Source organism: Camelus ferus, chromosome 10 (assembly GCF_009834535.1).
Source record: "Camelus ferus isolate YT-003-E chromosome 10, BCGSAC_Cfer_1.0, whole genome shotgun sequence".
In the NCBI taxonomy this organism is placed as follows: domain Eukaryota; kingdom Metazoa; phylum Chordata; class Mammalia; order Artiodactyla; family Camelidae; genus Camelus; species Camelus ferus.
The window spans coordinates 53,577,750-53,603,007 of record NC_045705.1 but is presented as its reverse complement, the minus strand read 5'-3'; the positions used below and the strand labels follow the sequence as shown (position 1 = coordinate 53,603,007).

Below are 25,258 nucleotides of genomic sequence, written 5' to 3'. Positions count from 1 at the left end.
TCATGCTGTCTGTCACCTGTCAGACTGCATGTGGCATCCTGAGTACCATCCCGGCCCGGCACTCAGAGGTGGACGGGGACACTCTGGGCGGTGGGCCTCAGCAGGGAGCTGAGCAGAACAGACTGCTCCAGTCAAATGCAGGAGGAGGCAGCAGGGCCTGCAAGAGGGCCTTGGGATGCTCTGGGGAGAGGATGCCCCTGGTATCCCTGGCTATGGGCCCCCTGCTCCTGCCTGGGTCCCTGCTCTGCCACATTCGTTCTTCTGATGGTACGAACAGCCCACCGCTGATGCCTTCCCATCTCTGGGTGGGGAAGCTGGTCCATGACAAGCCTGTCTGACCTCAATGACTCATAGCCACTGCCTGCCAGTTCCCTAAACCTGAGGCTAAGCCCCAGCTGTAAGCCACACTCCCGAGACAAAAACACAAGCTTCTGGGAACCATTCCTCTGCTGAGAGGCACCAGGAGGGGAGCCAAAGTCTTGGGCCCGCAGAGACCTCAAGGGGGCCCCTTCTGGAAAGAGGAGCCTGGGGAAAGGCTGGGGTCACCAGAGCACTTCTGGGTGAGAAGACAGGGACGCCTCAACCCCTCCCACCCCCCGGCTTGGGAGTGGGCTGCCGGCTCTGCAAGGAAATTACAACATGGGCCTGGGTAATGCTCCTTTTAGTTACAGCATAAACTGCGGCAATAAAGCGTACCTGGGGAATGTTTAGAGAAAGCACTAATGATTTCTTCCCCAGTGGTTAATAAATTCACTTCCAGATCAATTTGTTCACGATAGAGCCCGGCGAGCGGAACCCGCGCGGCGGGCACAGCCGACTGTGTCTTTTTCAGTATAAATGATTTATTACGATGATTAGCGGCACATAAACAATTTAAAATACAACGCTAATTAGTTTGGGGAAGAAAGGAGGGGAAAAGCCACCCTGCCTCTCTCCCCATTATGTTCTACTTCCCTAAGTGTGTACTTTTTAATTAAATCCAAATGTCACAATAAATTTAAAGTGTTTTATTACCATTCGGCTAACTAAGGCAGTCATGCAAGCCCTCCTCTCAGGCATCGATGGGCTGGGCTTGGGGTAAGGACTGGGGGTACCGGCAGGGCCTTTCTACAAACTCTCCTGGAGACAGGTTATTGTGAGACCCCTGGAAATTCCTCCTGGTTTCCGGCAGCCCCAGGCTGGAGAACACTGGGACTGCCCACTTTCTCTCACCTTCCTGGCCAGCCCAAGGAATGGCTCCTCCTTAACACTGTCTCTGACCAATGCAGAATCCAGCCACTTCTCCTCAATGATCCCATAGCACTCGGCTCCCTCTTCAAGCCCTCCTCAAGTGTGCTATAATCTAACACCTCTGTGTGCCTGGCATCGTGCTTGGCATTTCCTACACAACATCTTGCCACATTCTCCTTCCAGTGCTACGAGGAGTAATTACTGTTTCAATTTTGTGGATGGGGAAATTGAGGCTCAGAGAGGTGGAGCAACTGATCCAAAGTCACACAGCTAAAAAGCAGATTTTTATAAAGTCCTGATTCCTAGAGCACCGTTCTGCTGCAGAGCCCATGTCTTGCCAGGTCTGGGCCCTGACTTTCCAGCACCCAGGGTGGGGAATAGGACACAGTGGCTGCTCAGATAGACCTCTCCTTTGATAATGCCCTGCTTTGCCCAGAGACACAGGTGAGGCAGGAGTTCAGACCAGGGACCTTGACTCTGATGAGTCTGGGTTCAAGTTCAAGTTCTGCCATTGACCCACAATGTAAACTCAGTCAAGCCCTTTGGCCTCTCTGAGCTTCAGCATCCCCATCAGCAAAACTGGAGTAATAATACCCAACTCTCAGGGCATGAGAACCAAAGCAACTAAGGTGAGCAGAGTGCTTTGCAAGCCTTGACATGCTAAGTAAGGACAAATTACTAACAAAAGCCCTTGAGGTGAGCAGGGATCCCTAAGAATCCCATTTCACTGATAAGAAAACTGAAGCCAGCAGGGGAAAAGTTCTACTGAATCTTAGGAACCCAGGGGAACCAGACTTCAGGCAACCTCCTTTCCCGAAGCTCAGACAACCAAGGGTGGTTTCTCTCCTAAACACTCTTACACTGTTTATTCAAAGTTAAAAACAAATATCCCTAAACATAGAGTTACCATATGACTCAGCAATTCCACTCCTAAATATATACCCAAGAAAAATGAAAACATATGTCCACACAAAAACTTGAATACAAATGTTCCTAGCAGCATGATTCATAATAGCTAAAAAGTAGAAACCATCCAAATGCCCATCAGCTGATGAATGAATAAATAAAATATGGTATATACATACACATAATGGAATATTATTCAGCAACGAAAAGTAATGAAGTATTGTGATACACTACGATATGGATGAATCCTGAAAACATTATGCTAAGAAAGACCACATCCTGTATGATTCCATTTATATGAAATATCCAGAAAAGGCCAATCCGTAGAAACAGAAAGTAAATTAGTAGTTGCCAAGGAGAAGAGAGATGGGGAGTGACTGCTAATGGAGTTTCTTTTTAGGGTGATGAAAATGTTCTTGAACCTGATAATGGTGATGGTTGAACAACTCTGTAAATATACTAAAAGCTACTGAATTGTACATTTTAAAAAGGTTAATTTTGTGGCATGCAAATTAATTCTTGATAAAGCTGTTGTAAGGCAAAAGAAAACAAGCACCAACAAAACATTCCTTTGAGAAGAGGAGAAGCCAGTTCATAAAAATGAAGTCCTGGGGTCAGGGAAGGGTGCCTGGGAGGCCCAGCAGCCAGCCCTCTGAGAGGCCATGCCCTGGTCACCCCATCTCACGTCAGCTGCTCCATAGGGAAGGGCTCCAGTGCACCCCCGTACCCCCCTCCCCAGGCCTTCCCATCCAGATATCAGACTGTGCCCGCTCTTCTAGCCCTGCTCCCCAGGCAACCCAGACCCTATTGGATCCATCACTCTGACCCATTTGTTTCCACCACCGCATTCGTGTTTTGTCTTTCTAGATCTCTCTGTGTTGAAATTTCTGCATCCTCTGAGGCCTACGCCCTACGTGCAAATTGGGCATACTTGTGCGGGGAGGGGGTGGGGTGGGTCTTTTTTTCAGACCTTGAGCTTGTCCTACATTGGGTACCACAAGTTATGTGCACAACAGATAGGATCACAGTGAGGTCCTCCAGGCCCCCAGCCAAGGTTCAGTAAGAAATGCTGCCCCTTCCCCAGGCCTGAGAGCCCTGCCCCAGACAGGGGTGCAAGCTCAGATCCAGGCCAGAGGCCAGGGAGAAAGGCACCAAGCCTGCCTTTGGGTCAAATAAAAACCCATTGCTGGAGGGAGGGAACACAGTGCCAGGCTAGGGTAGCATTCTCTGTGGCTAATCTGAGAGGGTAACTCAAGGAGATGAAGTGTACTGGCTGGCAGGAGGAGCTAGGACCGGGCCGTGGCAGGGTGCACCTAGCTGCCCCTGAGTCTGGGGGGACGACCAAGGTTAGACTGAAGGCCACTAATGGCACCTCAGGCCTCATCTCATCCAACAGACCAGACTTTAAGCCTTCCACATGTGGGAACTGCTCCACAAAGGGGACAGGAAAGCTCTGGTCACTTCAGGAGGGTATCAGGGCTTGGGGCAAATACCCCTTTTCCAGGAGTGAGGCTGGCTACATGAGTCTCCATGGTTTCATCATGGGATGCTGTCCCTTCAGAAAGCTGCCCCCTCAAGTAAACTATCCCCTAGTCTCTCCACACTCTCTTCCAAGGTCTTGTGGGGCCTGGGGCTTAAAGAACCTCTGAAGGGTAGGGGATGCCAGGAGGAGGGGTGGCAGGTACCCTTTACTTTATGTAGTCACTGTGTTCTCACCAACAATTCCTCAGGAGGGCACAGTGCTGCTCACCTGGCAAAGCACCTAAATACATTTTCTCCCATGTGAGTTCTGTGCAGGGGACAGGGAGGATGCTCTGGGACCTAATTTATGTATGAGGAAACTGAGGCTCAGAGGGGCTTAGTGGCTTACCGAGGGTCACACAGCAATGTGTGACAGAGCAAGACCTTCCTGAGATCTCACTGTCAGAGGATGCAGAGGAGGACTGGAATTCAGGGTCCATGCTTATTCCCTTCCCTCAGGCTCCCTTGCCACCCTGCAAGCCAAAAGAAAGCCACCTCTGCAGAAAGTTGTCACACCCCCCTGCAATTCTTTGAAAGAATTATAAAGAATTCAGATCTGCATATGTCTGGGCTGATGCTATGGGGTTATTCTCCTCTGGGGGGAGAGAATCCAAAGCCTTCACCCTGGAAGGGAAGGCACAGCACAAGGGAATGTGGGCCACAGAGGGGAGAGTGGAGGGGGCTGGCTGGCTCTCTAGGCCCTGGGCAGCCACGCAGGAGTTGTGCCAGGTCAGGAGGGACAGCTCATGCGGAGGCAAGACCTTAGACTCAGTTCCCCATGGAAGTGCTCTCAGACACAAGTCTGCTCTTCTCCGGCCAGTCCTACTCATATATAATCAGGGGATGGACTGTATTAGGTGCAGGTAAGGGTAGGCAGATGTAGCTCTTTCCCAGAATCAGGAGCTTTTGTGGAAGCCAGTCTGAGAGAGATAACTGGCCCAGGGTTGGGAGGACCACGAAACACTTGACAGATCACGTGGGATCACAGGAGTTTGGAAGTGGGTAGCGAGGCCAGGCTGGACTTGCTGCTTCCCCACTCTGGTGTGTTCCTTCCTGCCTCAGGCCCACGGGCTCGGGCTCACTTCTTTGCAGCCTGAAAAGTCAGGATCCTGGTCCCCTCATGGGGCAGCCACAGAAAAGGAAGTGGGAAACCTCAGGCCAGAGCTGGGCAAGGCCGGCAGCGGACTCTGGGACAAAGGTGGGGAGAGGTGGGCTTGCAGCCAGGGTCTCCGGTCTGCCTTCCCTGGGGCTCAGCTCCAGAAGCTCAGGCCCTGAGATGGGTAGCTGAGGCGCTCTACCCAGGATCTCTACCACCAGGACCTCAGATAAGCCCCCCTTCCCAAGGCCACAGCTCTAGCCATGCCCTCCACCATTTCCTTCCCAGACTTCCACTGCCTCCTCTCTGACCATCTGTGAGACAGGAGGGAAGGGGCCAGGGCACAACCATTAAAGGAATGACATAGCAGTTAGCACCAAGATGGCAGAAGATTCAACTCTCAGCAGATCTTGAGGCCCAAGATGGCAGGAGATTGACTTCCAGTAGACCTGGAGCTTCATTCTATGCTCATTGTAATACATCAGCATGGTAAATGGCACTCCCACAGGTGCCATGATAGTTCTGAGGCTAACCATGAAAAGTCAAAAAGTGGGCAGTGGCCCAATTCATGGGAATCCCAGCCCCTCCCCAAAGTAGTTAGAATAATCCTCCCACTTGTTAGCATATGAAGTAACCAAGCCCGTAACAACTAGCAACCCGCACCTCATGGCCTCTCACTCCTTCACCTTCTGAGATGGCCCGCACTCTGTCTATGGAGCATGTATCTATTTTTACTTTAACCACCACCTCCCGTCTCCCACACCTCGTGGCCTCTCTGGCCTTCTGGGATGGCCTACATTCAGTCTATAAAGTGTGAATAAATCTCTGAAAAAATCTACTTTTACTCAACTATGGTTTACTCTTGAATTCTTTCCTGTGAAGCCAAGGACTCTCACCTGATGGGGCGGGTCCCAGGTGCTCGCCTGGGAACTAGGACATGGCCATCCTCTTGTGCCCCATTTTCCTGTATCATCTGAACCCCCCTTCTGCACACTCCCTCTCTTCCCCTCCAACAGGCCCAGACTGCAAGCTTGAAACGAAGGAAACGTCAGGAAGGCAGGAAGCAGCAGGGGGCAGTCTGAGGCTGGAGGGGGTAGGGAGTGGTCACCCTATAAAGCTCAAAAGGAAGAACCCTTCCCCTCTACATCATGGCTGTTTTTTCTGCCCCTTGTTTTATCCCCACCAGTTATTCTCCACAGACTAGATGTCTAATAATACATTTTGTCTTTGTCCCAGGTTCCTGGCACAGAGCTCCTAAAACCCTAGGAATTTCCTAAGGAGTCCCTTTTGAGCACCTCTAAGTTTCTGCTAATGAGGCAACTTAGGGTGGAGCCCCTAGATGGTCTCCAGATGGGGCTGGTCACCAGAAAGACCAAGGGCTTAGAGGGTTAGAACTTTCTGCCCTACTCACTCACCTCCAGAAAAGGCAGGAAGGTGGTTGGAGATTAAGCTCTATACAAAGTCTTGAACAAGATTTGATGAGCTCTGGGTTGTTGAGCATATCCATGTACTGGGAGGGTGGCGCACCTCAGTTTGATGGGGACAGACGCTCCTGTGCTCGGGAATCTTCCAGACCTCACCCTACACCTCTACACCTACCTGTTCATCTGTATCCTTTATCACATCCTTGTAGTAAACAGGCAAATGTAAGTAAACATGTCCCTGAGCTTTAGGAGGCATTCTAGCAAATTATCTCACCCGAGGAGGGGGTGGCGGGAGCCCACTCTATAGCATGTTGGTCAGAAGCACAGGTGACAACCTGGACCTGTGATTGGTGTCTGAAGTAGAGGCAGTGTTTGGGACAGAGCTCTTAACCTGTGGGATCTTATGCTATCTCCGAGTACAGTGTTAGAATTGAGTTAAGTTTGTAGGATACCCAGTAGGGACTGCTGAGAACTGGAGAATTGCTTGGTGGTGCTGGAAAACATTCCAGGGTAGTCCAAATGATCTTAGTAAAATGGAAATCTGTCCACTCTCTCGGATAAAGGAATTCTTATGATTCTCTCTGCTCCCTTCCCGACTTCCTTCGCCTGTTAACTCATTTGTTCACAGGTCATTCCACAAATACTTACTAAACATCTACTACTAGGGGCTAGCCCCTAACACCTATATGTTGATAAAAAATTATATCAACATTGGTGATTTTTCATCAAGAAAGTAGTTCTTAAGAAGCTTCATTAAGTCAGTTTGATTCCTTGATCAATTTTCTATTCACTAGTGATAAACTATTTCCTCTCCTTTCTCCATTTTTACTTAACTGGAATGATTTTTCATTAGCATCAATTATTTTTAAATTTTTAAGTGACTGTTCTGTTAATGATCAGTTTTGGGCTCAAATCAAATCTTACAAATTAAAGCTTTTGTTGTTCTTGAGATTTCTTTTGTAGTAATTGTTTCTACCAGAAAATATTTCCTGAGCCAACTTCAGGGGATCTAAATTTTATCGGGAAGACTTTATTCCTCTGTCAATTTTTAGTCAATAACATATTTTGCCAGGTGCGGTCTTTGCTGTTGCCAGTTTTGCTTTGTGTTAATTATTTCAACCAATGTAAATTTTTTTCTGGCTCATTTTTTTCTTTACATTTTCAATAATACTAATGAGATGTTATTCTCGTGTAGAAGGCATATTTTAGTACTGATCTGATAAAGCATTCTGAGGACAAAAGAGCAGTGTGAAAACATCCTAGGGGCAAAAAGGCAGGTCAAAACATCATGCTCTGCACTTGGGCTAAGTACCAGGTCAGGACCTGGTGCCCGAGGTAATCCTGCTCACTGTCCTCTACTCCCCTGGAGCCCCAGCCCCTCCCAAGATGCCTCGCAGCTGCCTGCAAGAGACAGCCTCTGATTGACAGAAAAAGAGACAGGGTTCAGCCCTGAAATCCCACCCCAGGGTGGATGTAGCCTCTGTTGGGCCCCAGACTTTTCTACTCAGGAAGTATCTCAGACACTTTGCTAAGAGAGGAAGTAGATGCTTCTTGGAACTTAGTCCTGCCCCACCCTGAATAAAAGAAGGTAATTGACCAGGGTCCTCTCAGATCTGAGGCTGTGACTTTTGCCCACTGGCCTCCAGGCTTTGGGCCTGCTACAGGCGTCCCCTCTGCATCCGAGTTGCTTTGGGAATAGCCAGGGATGGGAGTGTCCACCTGGACTCAAATATGGCCAGACCAAGTGTGGAGGGCCAGGGGCCACAGATGCTCTCACCTGGGACCTCCACTTCTGACCCCAGGAGCCCAAAGAAAGACAAAGAAACATCAACAGGGTGGTTTCTTTCTCCTGGCCTTGGCCTCACCCCACCCCATTCCCCACCAACGGTCATGTCTCCATGGACAGTACCACTAGGCATCAAATGGCCAGTGACCGGTGAAGCATAAATGGGAAAATGTAAACCCAGAGAGGGGAAGAGGCCTGCTCAGGGACATACTGTGAGCTGGTGGCAGGGTCAGGCTGAGGATGCAGGAGTTCTGGATCCCGGTGCTGTGCTCCAGCCCATAGGAGAGCCTCCTTCAGCCATGTTCCCAGGGAAGGATCTACTGAAGTGGCCTCTGCCCACGTTGCCTCTGAGACAGTGGCCCCACCTGGTCTGGCAACAGCTGGTGATGGGTGGAGGTCCTCAGTCCAACAGCTGTGGGGAGGCTGGATCAGGAAGAAACCATTCTCACCTCCACCGAGGTTATGGTCACCACTGAGTGACAGGAGAGGTCCTGAGGTAATGGGTGGCTGCTTTGCAAGTTCCCAGTAGCCTTGGCAAACCTACCATCTGCAAAAAAAGACATCCAGCCATTCCCACCTCCAGCTCTGTTCCCTGTGTCTGTTTACAGTTAGTGCCATCCCCTCTCAGCACCAGGTCCTAGGAGGGCCTGCCTGGGAGTGTCTTCATCACCACTTCCTCCACAGGCTCATGGCAGGCAAAGGCCTGGTTCTCATCTGAACTCTGTCACATACCAAATTGCTGGGCTATCCCACACAAGTGTCTTTCCCTCTCTGAGCATAACCCACTCCTTTGCAAAATGGGGCTAGTGTTTGATCTCCAGCTTCCCAAGGGTACTGTGAAGATGAAATAAAAGGCTTTGAGACATCTGTGGCTTCCCTGGTATGAGGTGATGCAGGAAGCAGAGGCACTGGGCCTCCCGGGGATGGAGGTGATTCATTCTCTCTGGGGGCAGCTAAACTATTGGACACCTGGGGCCCGAGATGCTGTTCTAGAGGCTGACCTCTCACAGTAGGCTGGTTCTTATGATGTGGCCCAACAGTCCTCTGTCTCCTGGTATTCACACCCTGTTGTAATCCTCCCCACTTCCCTGAGTATGAGGTGGACCTACAGACTTGTTTCCAAGTAAGAAAATACAGCAAAAGTGATGGAGTGTCACATCTGTGGTTAGATGTGCCACATCTTTTAAAAGACTTCCTGCTTGCTGGCAGACACTCTTGACAGCTTTAAGGAAGCAAGCTGCCTTACTGGAGAAGCCCACATGGCACGGAACTGACGGCAGCCTCTGTTCAGCCTTCAGTGAGGAAAAGAGACCCTCAGTCCAGCAGGACTGAATCCCTCCAACAACCACATGAGTGAGCTTGGAAGCCCATTCCCCCGAATGAATCTTGAGATGAGACCACAGCTCTGGCCAGTGCCTTGATTATCATCTGTAAGAAACCCTGAGCAGAGGACCCAGCTAAGCCATACCAGCACTCCTGACCCACAGATACTATGAGATTTAAAAATGGGTGTTGTTTTAAGCTGCTAAATTGTGAAATAATTTGTTATGCAGCAAGAGATAACTAATACACCACCACACTGATATATCCACACAAGACAGGAGGGACCTTTCCTCTGACCAGAGATCTCTGCCCCACCACCCCTGTTGTCCCTAGCTTCCTTCTGGAGTCCTATTCTTGCTATGTGATGTTGTAAGGAGAGGTCAGAGGACAGAGACCACCCTCTAGCTTTTCCCAGCCATGCCCCCTGCTCTCTGCTGGGCAGGCCAGGAAAGTGGACGGAGCTGACCCACCTCCTTCTGGCACCATTGCCCTGGGTCCTCTCCAAAGAACAGTCCTCCCAGAGCTCTTTGACCCCCAGGCATATCTGGAGCAGAACAAATGTTCCAAAGCACACCCACAACCACTTTCTCCCCTGCTCCTCCCCAAACCCTAGGAAGGATAGGGAAACCACACCAGTCATCTCCCAAGACCATTGACAACAGCTGTGCTGGGTGAAGGCTCAACAGACCTAAAAGGTGGTCATTCTACCAGTTAGAAGTACTATTCAGTAATTACTGAACCATTACTGAATAGTGCAAAGTACTATTCAGTCAAAATTACTATTACTGTCAAGAATTACTAAGTGGCAGAGGTGAGACTTGAACCCAGTCAGTCTGACTCAAAGCCCATGCTAGTTCCACTTGTTTTATAAATGGGAAAAACTGAAAAACAGAGTTCAAGCATTCACTATGGTACCCATAGGCAGCCCCCAAACCCCCACAATCCTTCCCGGACAGTCTGTCACCAAGGGATCAGGAACTGGAGCTTTTAAAGATTCAGGGGAGAGGAGAGACAGGATGGATCGGGTGCTGGTGGGGGCCAGAGGGGCCCAGATCAGAGCTGCTCCCACTCATCTGAGAAGAACCAGCCTCCCTCCCTTTCTCTGTGAAGTCATCATGCCAAACGGCAAAGTTGAATTATTAAAACTCCCTTCTGGGGTACCACACAGATTTTTCTCCACTGAGACTCAGAGCAGAGGGGCGGCCACTCCCGCCACACAATATTAAAATGTCAGGAGTTTAAGCCCTGCGCTGGTTGAGTCATAAGTTATCAGCACCCAGTGAGGGCCGACAGAATGCCTCCCTTAAATTATTAAGCAGAAAGCGTCAGACTGTAATATTTTGCTAAACCAAAGTACAGACACAGACAAAGATGTCATTTCAATATTTGAAACCAGCAAGTTTAATTTAAAATAAAAGCAAACCAATAAGCTCAGAACATAGCAGCGTATGAGAGGAAAATTATACCGTGAGAGGAAAAAAAGTGGAAGGACTTAAGAAATTTATAAAAGTAATCTCCAAGTGGAAATTAGAAATCAAGGCCTAGAAACAGAATAACACAAAAGAAATATTACTGTCCACTTTCTAAATCAATATAACACTGCTCCACGCTGGAATTACCATGGTAACTCAAGTAAAAAGAATCAAGCAATTCTTATTATTTCAAAATAAAATCACAGCCTGAAGCCTGGGTTTTATTACAACCACTGATAGATCGCTGGCTTGTATTTATCTGAAATATTGCTTTTCAATCAGCTGGTTTATGAATGTACACGGACCTCTCACCAGCCCACTTCCCGCCCTGTTTTGAGGCAAGGGGCTAACCAATGAATTGATTCCTGCCTGGCTGCATCTGCATGTGTGCCCAGGTTTCAGCCAGCTCCAGGAACCACGGAGCATCACGCCCTTCCAACTGTTCGGATGCTTTGCAGGACGGAGGAAAAAGCCAGAGAAGGCAGCGGGGGCTGACCTCACTGTAGTCCCCCTCTGGGCTTGCTCATGGAGGAACGGGCCAGGGATCCTCCAACAGCAGCCCCTGACAAACTGCCCAAACAGCAAGCCTCCGTCTCCATCCCCTACCCAGTCATCCTCTTGCTGGCTCCACCCTTCTCCCGTGAACTCCCCTGAGTGTCCTTCTCCCCTATCCCTGAGTCTGCCAGCCACAATAGGCAGCTGGCAGAGTACAGGGAAGGAGAGCAGTCAGACAGCCTGGGTTCACAGCCCAGCTCTGGAGTGGTGAGCTGTGAGACCTGCCTGTGGCCTTACATCTCTACCCCTCCCCTTATCCATGCCCTTCGCCATGTGACTTTTCACCACCACCCCCCTTTCAAGGGTAGAATCTGTTTCCCCACCCCTTGAACTTGGGCTGGCTGTGTGATTTATTTTGGCCGACAGAACGTGGCAGAAGTGACAACATCCCAGAGCCAAACCTAGGCCTCAAGAAGCTTTGTGTGCATACATTCTCTCTCCTGGACCTGTCTCCACCCTGAGAAGAAGCCAGAAGAGCCTACTAGATGATGAGGGACATGGTAATGTCACCCTCAGCATCCAGTTGATCAGCCATCTGCCAGGCATGAGTGAGTCCAGCCGAGACCTGAAAAATCACTTAGCCAAGTCCAGCCTACACTACTGACAGATTTGAAAACGACTCTAATGACTGGCTCTCTGGGAAACAACCCCAATTTGTAGTTTTGGCCAATTTCCATGGTGTTAATACTTCCACCATGGCTGATGTCAAGCTACTGATGTGCTGTCACTGAACTCAGAGTTGGGAAGAGATGTGCAAAATCAGCTCTTGTAAGCCAGGACAAGTTGACATTCCTGGTGTAGTCCTCTCTTGAGCACATACCTACCAGGAAAACTCACTCTAGCAGCACCATGAAGCTAAGCCTGAGGATGGAAGGATGTCCTGGGTGCCTCAGTGTCCTTCAACTTCAGGCAGGACGGGCAGGCAGCATAGGCTACATGCCACATGCACCTCTGGGGCTTCTCCAGTCCATGAAGGCGCAGGCCAGGTTAGCCCTATCAGCACCTGCCAGGAGGACCTACATCTGAGAATAGAATCATGTGCCCTGGGCTGTCAGTAGGGCCAGGAGTGGGAAGCCCAGGCACATGGCCCTGGTCCAGCTGACGTTTCTCCTCATCAGAGACATCAACCATCCAACCTTACCATGCCTTGGGGACAGAGCAGAGGGAATGGAAGGCGGCCATGGAATGCAGAAAGATGCTGAGGCTCTGGGCTCTAACTCCCTATGTAACTGTGGGCAACTCTCTTGGCCGCTTTGAGCCTCCTCTGTGCCTTTATAAATGGATGGCCTTGCAAAGCGTGAATCTGGAGCTTCTTCCCACGATGCTACTCACCTTGGGGATCTGGACAGGTGAGTAGTAGTACAGCCTGCTTCTTAGACAGTGGTGATTGATGGCCATGGTGGATAAACTGGAAGAGAGAGGGTGAGGGCCCAATGCCTGACAGTGAACAAGGCACTGAATTGGGCAGAGAGTATTTCAGGTCATTCTGTAGCTGAACAGAGAGCACTGTCACTTCACACATCCATGAGGCTTCCTGGTTTTCAAGTGCATATATGGACATTATCTCATTTAATCCTAATAATAATCCAGCCAGTTAGATGTGGTTGTTCTCACTGTAGGGATGAAAGGGTATTGAGGTAAAGCAACCACAATGTTGTGTGCGCACAAAACACAGAACTACAGTGGACATATTGGACCTGCATACCTAGCTTGATGATAGAGGAGGCAGCCAGTCCAACGGTACCTGGCACACTGGGTACCCAGACCCTTTTTCTACCTTCTTCCATAACTCCTTTCAAACTTCTTAATACCCCCACTCGGGGATTCCTGGGAGATCCTCTGGTCCCTGGAGATGGACCCAAACAACAGCCTTGGCCTCTTGGCTACCTAGGGGCATCTCTGGCCCGTGTAGGATGCAGCTCTGGAGGAGGCCTGCATTCGCTGAGAACACCAGCCTGGCTTGGGTCACTCCCCCATCGTCCTCCCAAGCTCTGTCTTCTGCTCAAAGAAAGCCCAGCCTATCCAGCCATGGTCACTTCCCAGTTTCAGCAGCCCAACTGTGCTGAGGCCAAACCTCATGTCTCCTTGGACCACAGAGGGTCAGCCGCCAATGCTCACTGGCAATTATCTGTCGGCTCCAAGGGAGAGAGACCAAAATAGACCTCCTCTTGGTCCTTCCTCTCAAATGGGCCTGCTGAGCAGTTCCTTAAATGGAAGTGGGTGGGGCAGCAGCTCCATCTGACTCTGGGACCTGGAGTTAGGTGGGAAACCAATTCTCAGGAGACATGAGAAGCAGGCCCCAGTTCTAGGAAAATGCACATTTCCATGTGCTAAAAGCATCACTGTGGGACATGTTTATAGAGAGAGAGAGAGAGAAAGGCAGTTCCTGTGGCCACAGAGGCCAAGCGACTGGCCACGCTAGCGCCGAGCCCTGGCACGCAAAGGGTGAAAGCTTTTAGGCGTGCAGCGGCCAGTGATCTCAGCTTCCCCTAGTCCTAATGCTCCTGAAAGGCTCTCTCCCACTCCCTGTAATTGGGCATCAGTAGTTAATGCAGTATTGACTGCATTACACGCTCCCGTGCCTCCCCTTGCTAATGCCAATTGCATCACCTTGTACAGTCACCGGCTTGCTTAGCCAATAGCCGTTAAAAGCAATCCAAATCATGAATCATATGGGAAACTTTTAGCAAGACACTGCCATCCAAGGAGACAATTTACAGTTGAGTTAATCTGGGTACATTAGTGAGACACGGATTCCGGACGACAGACCAATTTATGTTGTTTCCCTGTCCCCTCTTAGTGCTCCTCATGGGCAGATGAATGGAAGAGCAGGGAACAGACAGAAGCACCTGCTTCTTTACCCCCAGCTCGGGGAGAGGGCGGGCTAGACCCATCTTGCCAGGCTCCCTGCCTGGTTAAGTTTGGGCAGGAAGGGGACATGGCTGTATGTGCTGCTCAGGTTTTGTGGCGCCTTGTCCTCCCGTGTGTACCAGGCCTGGGTCCCCACCCTGTCAGCCTCACAAGGCCTTTACCAGCCCTCAGCAGGCAGCAGTGCCCACTGGGCTCCACCTTCCTGCCGATGGGTGGGGGTTTGCGGCATGGAACAGCATCAGGGCCCACTCTCCGCCTCCACTCTGGGGCTGGGGAAGTCCTGGCCACTCTGCTGGGAGACGCCCCCAGGACCCTCTGTGGTGTAGAGCATGGTGGGAAATTCTAGGAGGTCCTGCTTGTCAGTACCCTAGCAGGGCCAAGAGCCTGCCCTCCTGGATCAACCAAGTCAGCTGTGGAGGCCGTGCTCACAGCGGTCATTAACAATTGAAGATGCACTGTCTGGTCCTCCTCAGCCCAGCTCCAATCTCTTTAGGTGTTTTTACTTATTAAAAATGCCCTAGGAATTATGTCTGGTGCTAAGTTCCACAACCTGCCTGCTGCTTCCTGCAGTCACCCCATCTATTCTGGTAGGCCTTTGCAGAGGCAGCTTACATCCAGACCTGTTCTTCTGCAGCATCCTCTCTGCCCAATCCTTCACAACCCCAAGACTGTGGGGCCACTTGGACCTTCTGCTGCCTGTCGCTGCTCACAGCCTCTTCTCCAACAGCCTGAGGGCTAATTTGACTCTCAGGGCTCAGGGCTATAGTTCCCCTTGCTCCCCTGGGACTGAAAACCTCCCCGGAAAGCCCACAGCCCGATACCAGGCCAAACACGGGTGCCAGGGGAAGAAGGGCCATTTCTCGGGGAAAGTTGGAGCTGGGCTCCCATTGCTGACAGGCAGGCCCGACCACATGGAGAAAAGACAGGACCCTGAGTTCCAGTAAAGTGGAGCTGGCTAGGCCAAGAGCAGGCATCCAAATGAAAGCAATTAATCTTAAAACCCGAAGTTTAACCATTTGCAAAACAGATCTTTCCTGTCTGTGGTGGCCCTTCACTGCTCGACCTAATGGATTACTTTATTAATAATGCACTGTGCTTAAAAGCAAAAAAAAAAAAAATTTTTTTTTTCTGACGATTCAATACTTCAGAAAGTCTCTTAAACCCGTTGCTACAGCAAAGCGATTGATATTTTATTATCTTTCAGAAGTGCAACATGAAAGCCCTGCAGCCCAGCAGAGCAGGAGCTTTGGTCCTCGGCAGCTGGCGGACCCGACTTCAACCAGAGGAGCCCCGGCCTCTTCCGACAAGATGCTGTCAGGTGGAGAAAAGGCGTTGGGAGTGGTTAATAGGAGCCTGAGTCCCTGCTGCAGCCAGACAAAGGGTGCAGTCCACAGCCCCGAGGAACATACTCCTTGGGGGCCCCGGGGACCAATGCTGCCACCCAGCCCAGACAGCCATCTGCTGGCAGGGCATAATTGCTAGGAAGAAATTAGGCAGCAGGTCTGGAGGGGAGGGTGAGTGGATCCAGAGCCTTTCTCCCTCCTCCAACGGAAGGTGCCACCTCCAAGGTTTCCTGGAACCAGGAGATGTTAGATTCTAATGGGGAGTGGAGGGTGGATTTATGAGCAGAAAGGTTGCTTTTGGAAGACAGCTCTAGGCTTGGCAGGACAAGAATCAAATAGCTCCTCAGGGCCCCAGCCAGCGCCCTTAATTGTGCTGTGATGAGACCCAGAGCTCAGCGACATCAACAGTGCTGGGCATCATACTATTTAGACTGGACAGGGTTGGGGACCATGGGGCAGCATGAGCTCTCCTTCGTAGGGCTGGTGAAGACTAGGGGAAACACATGCCCAGGGTGGTTCAGGTGCACTGCAGGCTGGAGGCAGGAGACTGGCTAGATTGACCTCCAGGGATCCATTCCCATTCAGAGCTCATCTGAAAATGTTTAGCATCACAGAGCCCAAGGCACTCTGGGGTGCCTGCACAGAGCGCTAGCTTCAAGGCCTGAGGTGGTAGTGGTGGTGTCATCTTGTCAGCAGGTGACCATCCTCCCTGCCAGAGGCCACCCAGGTAATAGGGCCTGGGTCTTCTGGATTTCCAGCTTGGGCCTGGGGAGCCAAGCATGCCAAACAATCTCGGCCAAAGATATACCCTGATTTCCACATGCTCCTCATAGTGAGAGTACCCCTGGACACCAACGAAGGACCCTCTTCATGGGCTTCTCATTTCACCAAGAGGGAAAGTGAAGTCTAGAGATGGGCATGACTGGTCCAAGATAACTCAGAGTTAGTGGAGAAAGGAGCTAAATCAAGGCCTCCTCCCTCCTTGTCTGGCCTGACCCCAGACCCCTTCTTCTCCTTCTCAATCTATGCACAACTGTACCAGCCCAGCTGTCTGATGGCCCATGTGGGGCTCCAGGGGAGGTGTCCATTAAGAGAGAAAAGCATGTGGGAGATGGCTGTCATATGCCAGCCAGACCCTGGCAAATGGATTCTTTTGGCCAGAAGCATTTCCTCTCTTACCACACACATGCCGAGAAATGGGCTTACTGGCCACAGGGCTCCCCAACATGCCACCCCTCAGGCCAGATACTTTAAATGGCCTTCCCTGCTGGAGGTCTCAGAAGGTGGTGGGGAGGCTGGGGCCATCAGCACACAGTGGCAGCCAAGTGAACATCCTGTGTGACCTTAAGCAAGTCACTTAACTTCAGATTCTCACCAAGTGCCCGTGTCAGGAACACTACTGACCTGGAGGGCAGAGGGCACAGACCTCTACTACTAGTACTCACTAGGAGAGGTCAGGAGATGGCCTCTGCCGTCACTCTAAGAGAATTCCCGCTGACTCACAGAAAACCCACCTGCTCAGTTCGTTACCAGTAGAACACAGGTGGCTGCGCGGGTGCTAACAATTATTCTCACATCTCCCTGCAACACTAACAAACCAGGAAACCCTCAGCTACAGGGCAGGAGGGCCTGAAAGGGCCAGGGAACCGCCACTCTCCTGACCCTGGGGGCTGCCCCTGGGTCACAGGACACCCACTGGTTTTACCCACAAGGGGGCTGCGTTCTCCAGCCTCCCCTGCACACACCAAGACAATCACTGCAAGGCATTCCCAGTTAGGAAGGCTTTGGGGGTGTGTGGCACTACCTACTAGTGCCTTCCAGCCACCAAGGGCCGCTCTGCTCCGACCTCTCAGTGCAGTGAGGCTCCTGACCAGGGCAGGTCCACGCAGCTCCTGCACGCGTGCTACTGGCCAGTAGCGGGACACTTTCTCCCTCTGGGCCAAACTCCCGCCTCCAAGCTCAGGAGACAGGGAGACAGTGAGACAGTGGGCAGCCCAGAAGGCATCTCTTTTTCTCACCGAGCTTTTGGGCAGCTGTCTCCCCGAGGGGCCGGCCGGCTTTCCCCTCGCCTACCAGGCATCCCCCGGCGGGCGAGCGCTGTCTTTTTGGAGTACAATTCTCCCCAAGCCACTGATTTGCTCGGCGCTCAGCGCCTCTCGGGTTACGCGGACGGCGCGAGGGTGATGGCTGCGGTAAGAGGAGCAGCCGCAAAGACGAAATGCTCTATGCGAACCGCCACTGCGCCGAGATCGGAGGGCAGCCAGAGCCTCCACGCGGCCCCGCAGAGCATCACAGGGCTGGAGCACATCTCGCCCGCCCGCGGTTCGCTTTTCGGTTCGGCCCGGCCAGAGAACGCGCAGCTCGGGACTCACTCACCTCCCTACCCGAGTCCCACTCGGCCCTCCCCCCACCCCTGGCCCCAAGCCCCCTGCGGACCGCCCGCCCGGCAAGCCCAGCACAGCCTGGTGAGTGTGTGCCTGTGTTCCGGCGAGTGTGTTCCCTCGCGCCGCGGCGGGGGCCGCGGGGGTTCGGGGCTTTGGGACCCCCGCCCGCCACCTACCGTCCTCCTTGTCCAGCACCATCATCTCGGGCGCTCCGTGTCCAGCCGCAGCTCGGCTCGGCCGGGAGAAGGGCGCCGACTCCGGGCGCGCTTCGGCGGGGCGGCCGGTCCTCGGGCAGCGAGCGGGCTCTAATTACCCGCTTGTCCGGCTCTTAACCTAGATTGCACTCAGCTAGAATTACATTCAGGAGTGAAGCACTTCGCAGATACAAAAGCAGTCTCACCTACTTTTGTGCCTCAGAATTGCAAGGAACTACGAACTGCAATTTAGAGAGGGAGAGGGAGAGAGAAGGGGGAACAGAGGATCAGAGCCGTTTCTTTGATTTTCACCTTCTAAATGGCTCAATTTGCCCAGTATAATCTGTCTTAATGTAATTGCATTTGATAGCTCATAACCCTGGCTCTGGCAACGACACAGCTTTCAGCCTCATAAAGTGTTTTCCCCTCGGATTTAATCTGAATCTCAATCTAAAATTATATTCAAAGAGATGGAGGAATCTCGGCGGCCGTCTCCCGCTGCCTTTCTCCCTCAATGTATGAGGTTTGCACTCCTGCTACTGAATAAATGCACACATTTCCCGAGGACCCCCTCCCTCCCGGGTTAATGGGGACTGGAGACGCGCGGCTGCCCGGCTCCGCAGCGCCACCTGGAGGCCTCTCGGCCCCAACACGGCTCGTGGCTCGGCTCAGGACCCAGGGTCCTCATCCCCAATAACCGTCTGGTGGACCATCCCCATCTGTTACTCCCAGACCCTCAGCCTTGATTTCTGCCACTCCACTCCCACCGGGTGATCTTTCTCTGACCTCGTGTTCTCCCTTCCTATCTCCTTGCCAGCGGTTTCTGGTTGCTTCCTGGGTTTGGCAAAGTTAACCCTCCGCAGGGCACAAATTCTCCCACTGTCTTACAGAACCACACTTCTTAGCCCAGCAGCCCTTCCCGAGAACATCCTAGTTCCATAGAGAGTGGGATCCTATCTCAACTTCTTTCTGAGCAAGCATAGTATGGCCTTGAAGGCTTTTTCATTCCAGAACTGTTTATTGAGCATGTATTATGTACCAAGCACTATTCTAAGGCACTGGGGATACAGCAGTGAAAACAAAGATTCCTGCTACTACAGAATCAGAGACAATTCTTGCTCTGCAACTCAGGAGGCAGGAAGGGAGACAGTGTTCATCTCCTCTTCTCCTCGACCCTGCTTCTTCCCCAGAGCCCAGGAGCTGGTGCCCAGGCTGCCTACTCCAGGAATAGGAGTCAATATTATGAACTTTTTTTTTCTTGACAGTACAGAGTTCCAGGATGGGATGGAAATCTTAATGGCTTTTCTCTAGACCAAAAAAAAAAAGCTCCAGATAGAAGTGTCAGAGGCTCATCCCCCGCAGTCACTTCTGAGGACTAGACCCAGGCAAGGAGAAGGAAGCTGGAGTACCAAGGAGGGGCAAAGGGCAAGCAGTTGAGACTTCATCCCACCTCTGCCTATCACCAACAGTGGCCCTTAGCAAATCATTTTCTCTCCCGGGACCTCAGTTTCCCTGTTGGTGAAGTGGGAGAGCTGCTTTGCTATCTCCAAGGTCACTGTGGGGATCAGATGAGTTAATGCATGTGAATGTACTTTGTAAACTGTGGCACCCCATACAATGGTGGGGGGCTGGTATTGGGTACAAAGGAGATCTGGAGGTCAGGCTGTGCCCTTGAGCTGTGCGAGGCCCCAAGGCAGGGTTCTTGACAAGGGTAGGGGGCGGGGGAGTGGTGCTGCAGTCCACCTTCCTCTATCCTAGGCAGCAAAGTCAGGCTTTGAGAAAACAGGAGAGGCTGCTTCTAATGATATACCTCATTCGCAGCTCAGAGGGGTTCGCTTTCCCCTTCATCTTGAATACTTAATCCTAATAGTCCTTGAGTATATTTGATGTTAAATATATCATTTTGCACAGACTCACAATCCCTCAGGACTGCGAGCTTGATCTCTCCCCTGCCACTGTAGCCGAACTGTACCCTCAGGTCTGAGGGAGGCTTTGGCACAGCTGCCGCAGGCACATTGAGTGCCAGCCCCTCACCCCAGCCGGAGCTGGAGGCCGGACAGTGGAGCAACCAATGGGCTTGACAGGCTGGCAGGGGGTAGCTTCTCGCTGTAGAAGCCTCTGTGCTACTTGCAGGCATTCACTCCACAGAGGCTGCAGCCTCACCCCAGATCTCCAGGGCTGCTTCTCCTCACTTTCGGGGTCTGGCCCTGACTCACAAACCAGGACTCGACTAGCTGAAGCCACTTTCCCGCTGTCTCATCCATGTGTCGTGCTTGCGTCTCTGGACCAACACCAGCTCCCCCAGCCTCCAAGGTACCTAACTAGCAGCCACACAGCCAGCATCCCTCCAGGGAGTCAGGGCTTTGTGTCCGAAGCCAGAGACTGGAGCAAGTCTGAGGTACTGAGCAATGAACTGCGGAAGCAGGGCGGCCACAGGAGGTTGGTGCTGTGTGCGGAGGGCTGGCAGCTAGTGCCCACAGGTGGCTCTCTCTGCATCCCTAGGTGTGAGCATCGAGCTCCTGCACTCACTGGGAGAAGGACCTCCACAGAGGCCTTCGGGTTCACAGAGCTGCCCGGCGAGCCCTGGACAGTTTGGATGACTTGAGCTCCCAGCCCAGGAAGGAGCCTGCTGGGCTGACAAACCCAGGCATGAGCCTGGCTCATTAGGCGGCCTTTCTCTCAGCTCATGGGGAATTGCTGGGCAGGCAGGTAACTCCGTGCCGTGCTCACTCCCACCCAAGCTGCCTCCAGGTTCAGGAGCGTACCCACAACACCAGGGTGGAATCCTCCAATCCCCTGGGGCTGTGGGAGGGCGCCTGCACCAGACACATTCCACAGGTGATGAACATGTACTCTCACTGCCAAGAGTGCTCCAAAATGCCCTTGAGATATCTCTGGGGACAGCAGAGGGAGGAAGATGGATCAGCCCCCTAGGTTATGGTGAGGAGAAAGGGGGGTGTTTCTGGCTGCTTTACAAAGTTTTGGGCAGGTCCTAGCTGTTTGTCATTGCACCTGGCAGTGAAGTCCTGAGGAAGGATTCCTGCAATGGGGTGGAGGTGGGGGGAGGGTGGGGAGAAGGGAAGACTCCGTGCAGTGCCGGAGGGCCCAGGCAGACCAGATATTCCAGAACTCTTCAGTGGAGCCTGTCAGATGTGCCTCAGCCTGAGGGCCCTGCTCCCAACACAGTACAGCTGTCTCCAAGACAGGGTTACAAGTTGGTCTCACAGGTGACTCTCAAAGGGGTGTTTGGAGTGCCAAGGGCCCTTTCCCTGTGGCTGCCACAGTCGATGGGACAGAGTGAAACTACAGACTTTGCAGTACAATCAGGATGCCTGCTGGCCAAGTTCAGATGCCCTCCCTGCCCTGCCCCCTGCTCACACAAAAGCAAACAGATTTGCAACCAGCTAGAGTGGAGAAGTACATAGTCGGCAAACTCTTCCTCCTTTGGTTTCTGGAAGCCCTGGACAGGCCCTCTAGGAAGCTGCAGTTATAACTTGTTAGGCTTTTCAGGGGCCTAGGCAGAATCTGCATTCCAGAAGACAAGTCTCCCCTACCCCCTTGATGAAAGGCCAACCCACCCCTGCACAACAGCCCGGAGAAGGCTGTGGATGCAGGCTGATGACCAACTGTCCTGGTTTCCCCAGGACTGAAGGATTTCCAGGATCCAGGACTTTCCATGATAAAACAGAAATGGTCCTGGGCAAACCAAGACAGGTGATCACCCTAGTGGGAGGTGGAAGGATGGGGAAAGGGACTAGTGGGGCCAGAGAGAAAGGCCAGCTAGTCAGACCCTGCCCTGCAGGCCAGCAGCTGCCTCCCAACCCCAAATTTCGCAGCCTTCTGCCTCAGGGCTACATCTCTCAGGCGCCAAGGAACTGCCCTAGCAACTGGCGATGGTCCATGGCCCAGCAGGGCTGAGAGTTCTCCTGAGAGACTGGCAGTTAGAATGGGAAGGTTGTCAGTTGGACCCAGAGGGTGGTCCAGATTTTGTAAGAGCCACGCTTCCTATGCAATCGGGTGTGGGGTGAGGGTGGTCTTTAAAAGGAAAAGGAATTAGAGAGTACTAATACAAAATTACAACTGAAGGACTTTGAAGTTTAAAATTCCTTAGCTTCAGGGTGAATCCGCACCAGATACCTTGGATATACGGCCCATCCACCTACTCTAGCCAGCGGAGAACCTCCCAACACGCTGGGCTGGGGGAACTGATAGCGAGCGTCCTCCCCAGACCTGCCAGGAGCCGGGAGACTGGGGAGCTGCCGGCTCTGCGGGGGCCAGTCGCGGCGCGGGTCGGAGTGGAGCTCTTGCGCCTGCGAGGCGGCAAGTGCCGGTGAGAAAGTTCCCGGCCGGAGCGTGCGGGGCTGGAGGGCTCGGGGTGGCCCGTATGACTTCCTCATCCAGCCAAGGAGCCTCGGGGCTGAGCCCCGCACCCCGACACGCACACACTAGCGCGCACCTCCACCGCAGCGCTTCCGAAAACCGCCCCGCGGCCCGAGGCGGCCGGGGCCGGGCGCGGGGTGGGGGGGAGACTGCGGCCGCAAGCGGAGTGGCCTTGGCCGGGCCCGCGCCGCCGCCCCGGCCCTGCACCCCGCGCGTCTCCGGGTACCTACCGTCCTCCTGGTCCAACACCATGGTCCCCCAGGCTCCAGCCCGGCCCGGGCCGACGACGCGAAAGGGCGGGCGGCTCGGACTCTGCCGCCGCCCGCCTGAGCTGCTCCCGCGGGCCCCGCGCGGGATCCGCGCCCCGCGTGCGGCGGCTGCGGACGGGGGCGGACGGCCGGGCGCCTGGAGCTCAGCCCCGCGGGCGGGCGGGCGGGCGGGTGCGACCCGGGGGCGGGGCGGGGCGGGGCTGACGCGCGTCCGCCGGGCCGGGATCGCCCAGCGGAGCCGGCAGCTGCTGCCCGGGCCGGGCCGGAGACACCTCAGCCGCGCGCCCTTCTCTCCGCGCCGGCCGCGCTCGCTCAGCCGAGTGAAGCCTGCGGTTCCCAGGGCCCCTCAGATTCCCCTGTTAATTGAATCAATTCATTATGCTCAGATCTGATTAGCGGCCCTTCCCCCCTTTGAATCAATTATTCAATACACAAACATAATTGCTTGGGCCAGAGGTGCCCGCCATTAGCTTATTTAACTCCAAGGACACTAATTACCCGCAGGGCACGGGAACTTTTCTCATTAATTCTGACAAAACACAAAAGCACAGCCAGTGTGTGCGTGTGAGGGACTCGTGTGTGTGTGTGTGTGTGTGTGTGTGTGTGTGTGTGTGTGTGTGTGTGTGTCCCCGTCCGTCCACATGCCAGAGTGAGGGCTGTGTGGGGTGGTGAGCCACTGTGTGAGCTTCAGATGAGACTTAGAGTAGAATGTGTGCGATTGAGAGTGGGAATCTGTAGGGTGCAGTTTTGAGTCCTGCCCTTATGAGTGTGGGGCTTTGGGAGTGCATGGGGCTGGGTGTGGCTCTGAGTCTGGGGACTGTGGGCTAGGGTTTCAGATGCAGCACAGGAATGTATGAGACTGCGTGAGTGCTTCTGTGTGTGGCTGTGAATGTGAATCCGTGGTAACAGTGGTAGACACCCCCAACTCTTTCTTTTTTTCCCCCTAATTGCCCCGCCATTGACCACTGCACTCTCAAACCCGCAAGGGCAAGTGCAGACCACAGAAAAGAAACCGGAAGGATCAGGAGGCTGTGGGGGTCTCTGGAGCCAGGCTGGGGCAGTACCTCTACCCCCATCACCGGTTTGTGCACCAACTGGACTATGCTCGCCCTCCCCCTAGTTATAAACCCCAAGTTCCCACCGTCCCTTTCCCTTGCCCTCTCACTGCACATCCCAATACCTCCCCCAACCTCCAGCTTTTATTCCAGAGCCCTCCCAAGTCCCAGCTGATCCTGCATCTCCCCACACACGATTTCCACAAGTGCCTGATATCCAGGCACACCCCCGCCCAACTCCACACACACTAGTTCTTCGCCTTCTGTCTGTAAGGCTGAACGGAGGGTGTGCCTATGGTTGACCAACTTCTCCACATTTTACCTCCCAGGAAATCTCTATTGAGAGAGAGCCAGTGAGAGAGCCCACAGAGGCAGGGACACAGAGGGTAATTGATTCCCCCAAATTAGGTTTCTGCTTTCTAAAGACCGGTATTGTTCCTGTTCTCAATGTGCACAGAGGTATTGAAGATTTCCTTTTTGTTTCCTCAGGCAATGAATGAGCTTAATCCATTTGGCTTTATAAATCAGGAAACTAATATTCGCTCCTTCCATAGCAGCTTTTTAAAAAATTTAATTGGTGGGACAGGCACTGTTTGTCACCCTTATGCTGTCCCCAAGCCCCCACTTATCAAAACACATTCTGATTGAGGGGTGGAGAGAGGGCTAGGGGGAGGGGAGGGCTCGTCCTGATTCCTCCTGCCCTCCTCCATCCTTGCACATGGACCCACACAGTATCTGGAAAAGTTGGTGAAATGACTGAATTAATTATATTCAATTCAGGGAAGAAAAGAGGGCTGTTCAGAGATGCTCTTCAGAATGATCTCCTAAATCTGCTGCTCTCAGTTTCCCTCTAGCACTGAACAAAGCTATGCCATGACCAAATTTGGCCAAAATTCCTTCTCACCATCCAGCATAAGCTGCTAGAGTCATCTTCCTGGTGCCAGGATCTGACCCAGCTACTCTCCTGTTCAAAAACGTTCCATGGTGCCCCTTTGTCCACAAAACAAAGCGCTAACTTCTCCTATCATTTCAGGTACTTCAGGGGATCTGGGGAAGCCTTTGTGACCACCACTGCCCTTCACTCCAATTCAATTGATATCTATTGATCTCCAACAACAATCTTACATGCCTGCCCCCTCTGGACTGCTTTAACATAATTGAACATAACCTGCAAGTTCCTGCTCCAATGATTCTTCTTGTGGCATCCCTCTGCTTAGGAAGCCCTTGACCACCTCTCAGAGTCCTTGGTGGAAACAGCTCCCCTACGTTCCTCTGAGTGTCTCTGTGTGAAGTCTGGATTATTCCACAGAAGCCTGGGGAATAAGGTCAGCCCCTGCAGGCATGGTTTCAGCACTCCCCTGGAGTGGGAGAACAGATAAAGCATCAAGAGTCTACCCTGGGTCATTGGAGACAATGGGAGCTGCAGAGCCTGGGAGGGATCCAGATATA

The 25,258-nt window shown here is 52.6% G+C and overlaps 1 protein-coding gene across 2 annotated transcripts in view; it reads right to left on the bottom strand.

Annotated features, from left to right (window-relative positions):
* The window catches only part of LMO1 (LIM domain only 1), a 39,634-nt gene extending 16,733 nt beyond the window's left edge, over window positions 1–22,901 (bottom strand). Inside the window, exons 1-2 of one of the 2 annotated variants that reach the window (XM_032489103.1) lie at window positions 22,716–22,901; window positions 18,088–18,347 (exon numbers count right to left, since the gene is read on the bottom strand). In XM_032489103.1, coding sequence (XP_032344994.1) covers window positions 18,088–18,112 — 25 coding nt within the window. In that variant the 5' untranslated portion in view covers window positions 18,113–18,347; window positions 22,716–22,901. The remainder of the gene's footprint in view (window positions 1–18,087; window positions 18,348–22,715) is intronic. The other variant, XM_032489104.1, reaches the window with a different exon arrangement.
* Between the last annotated feature and the right edge of the window lie 2,357 nt (window positions 22,902–25,258).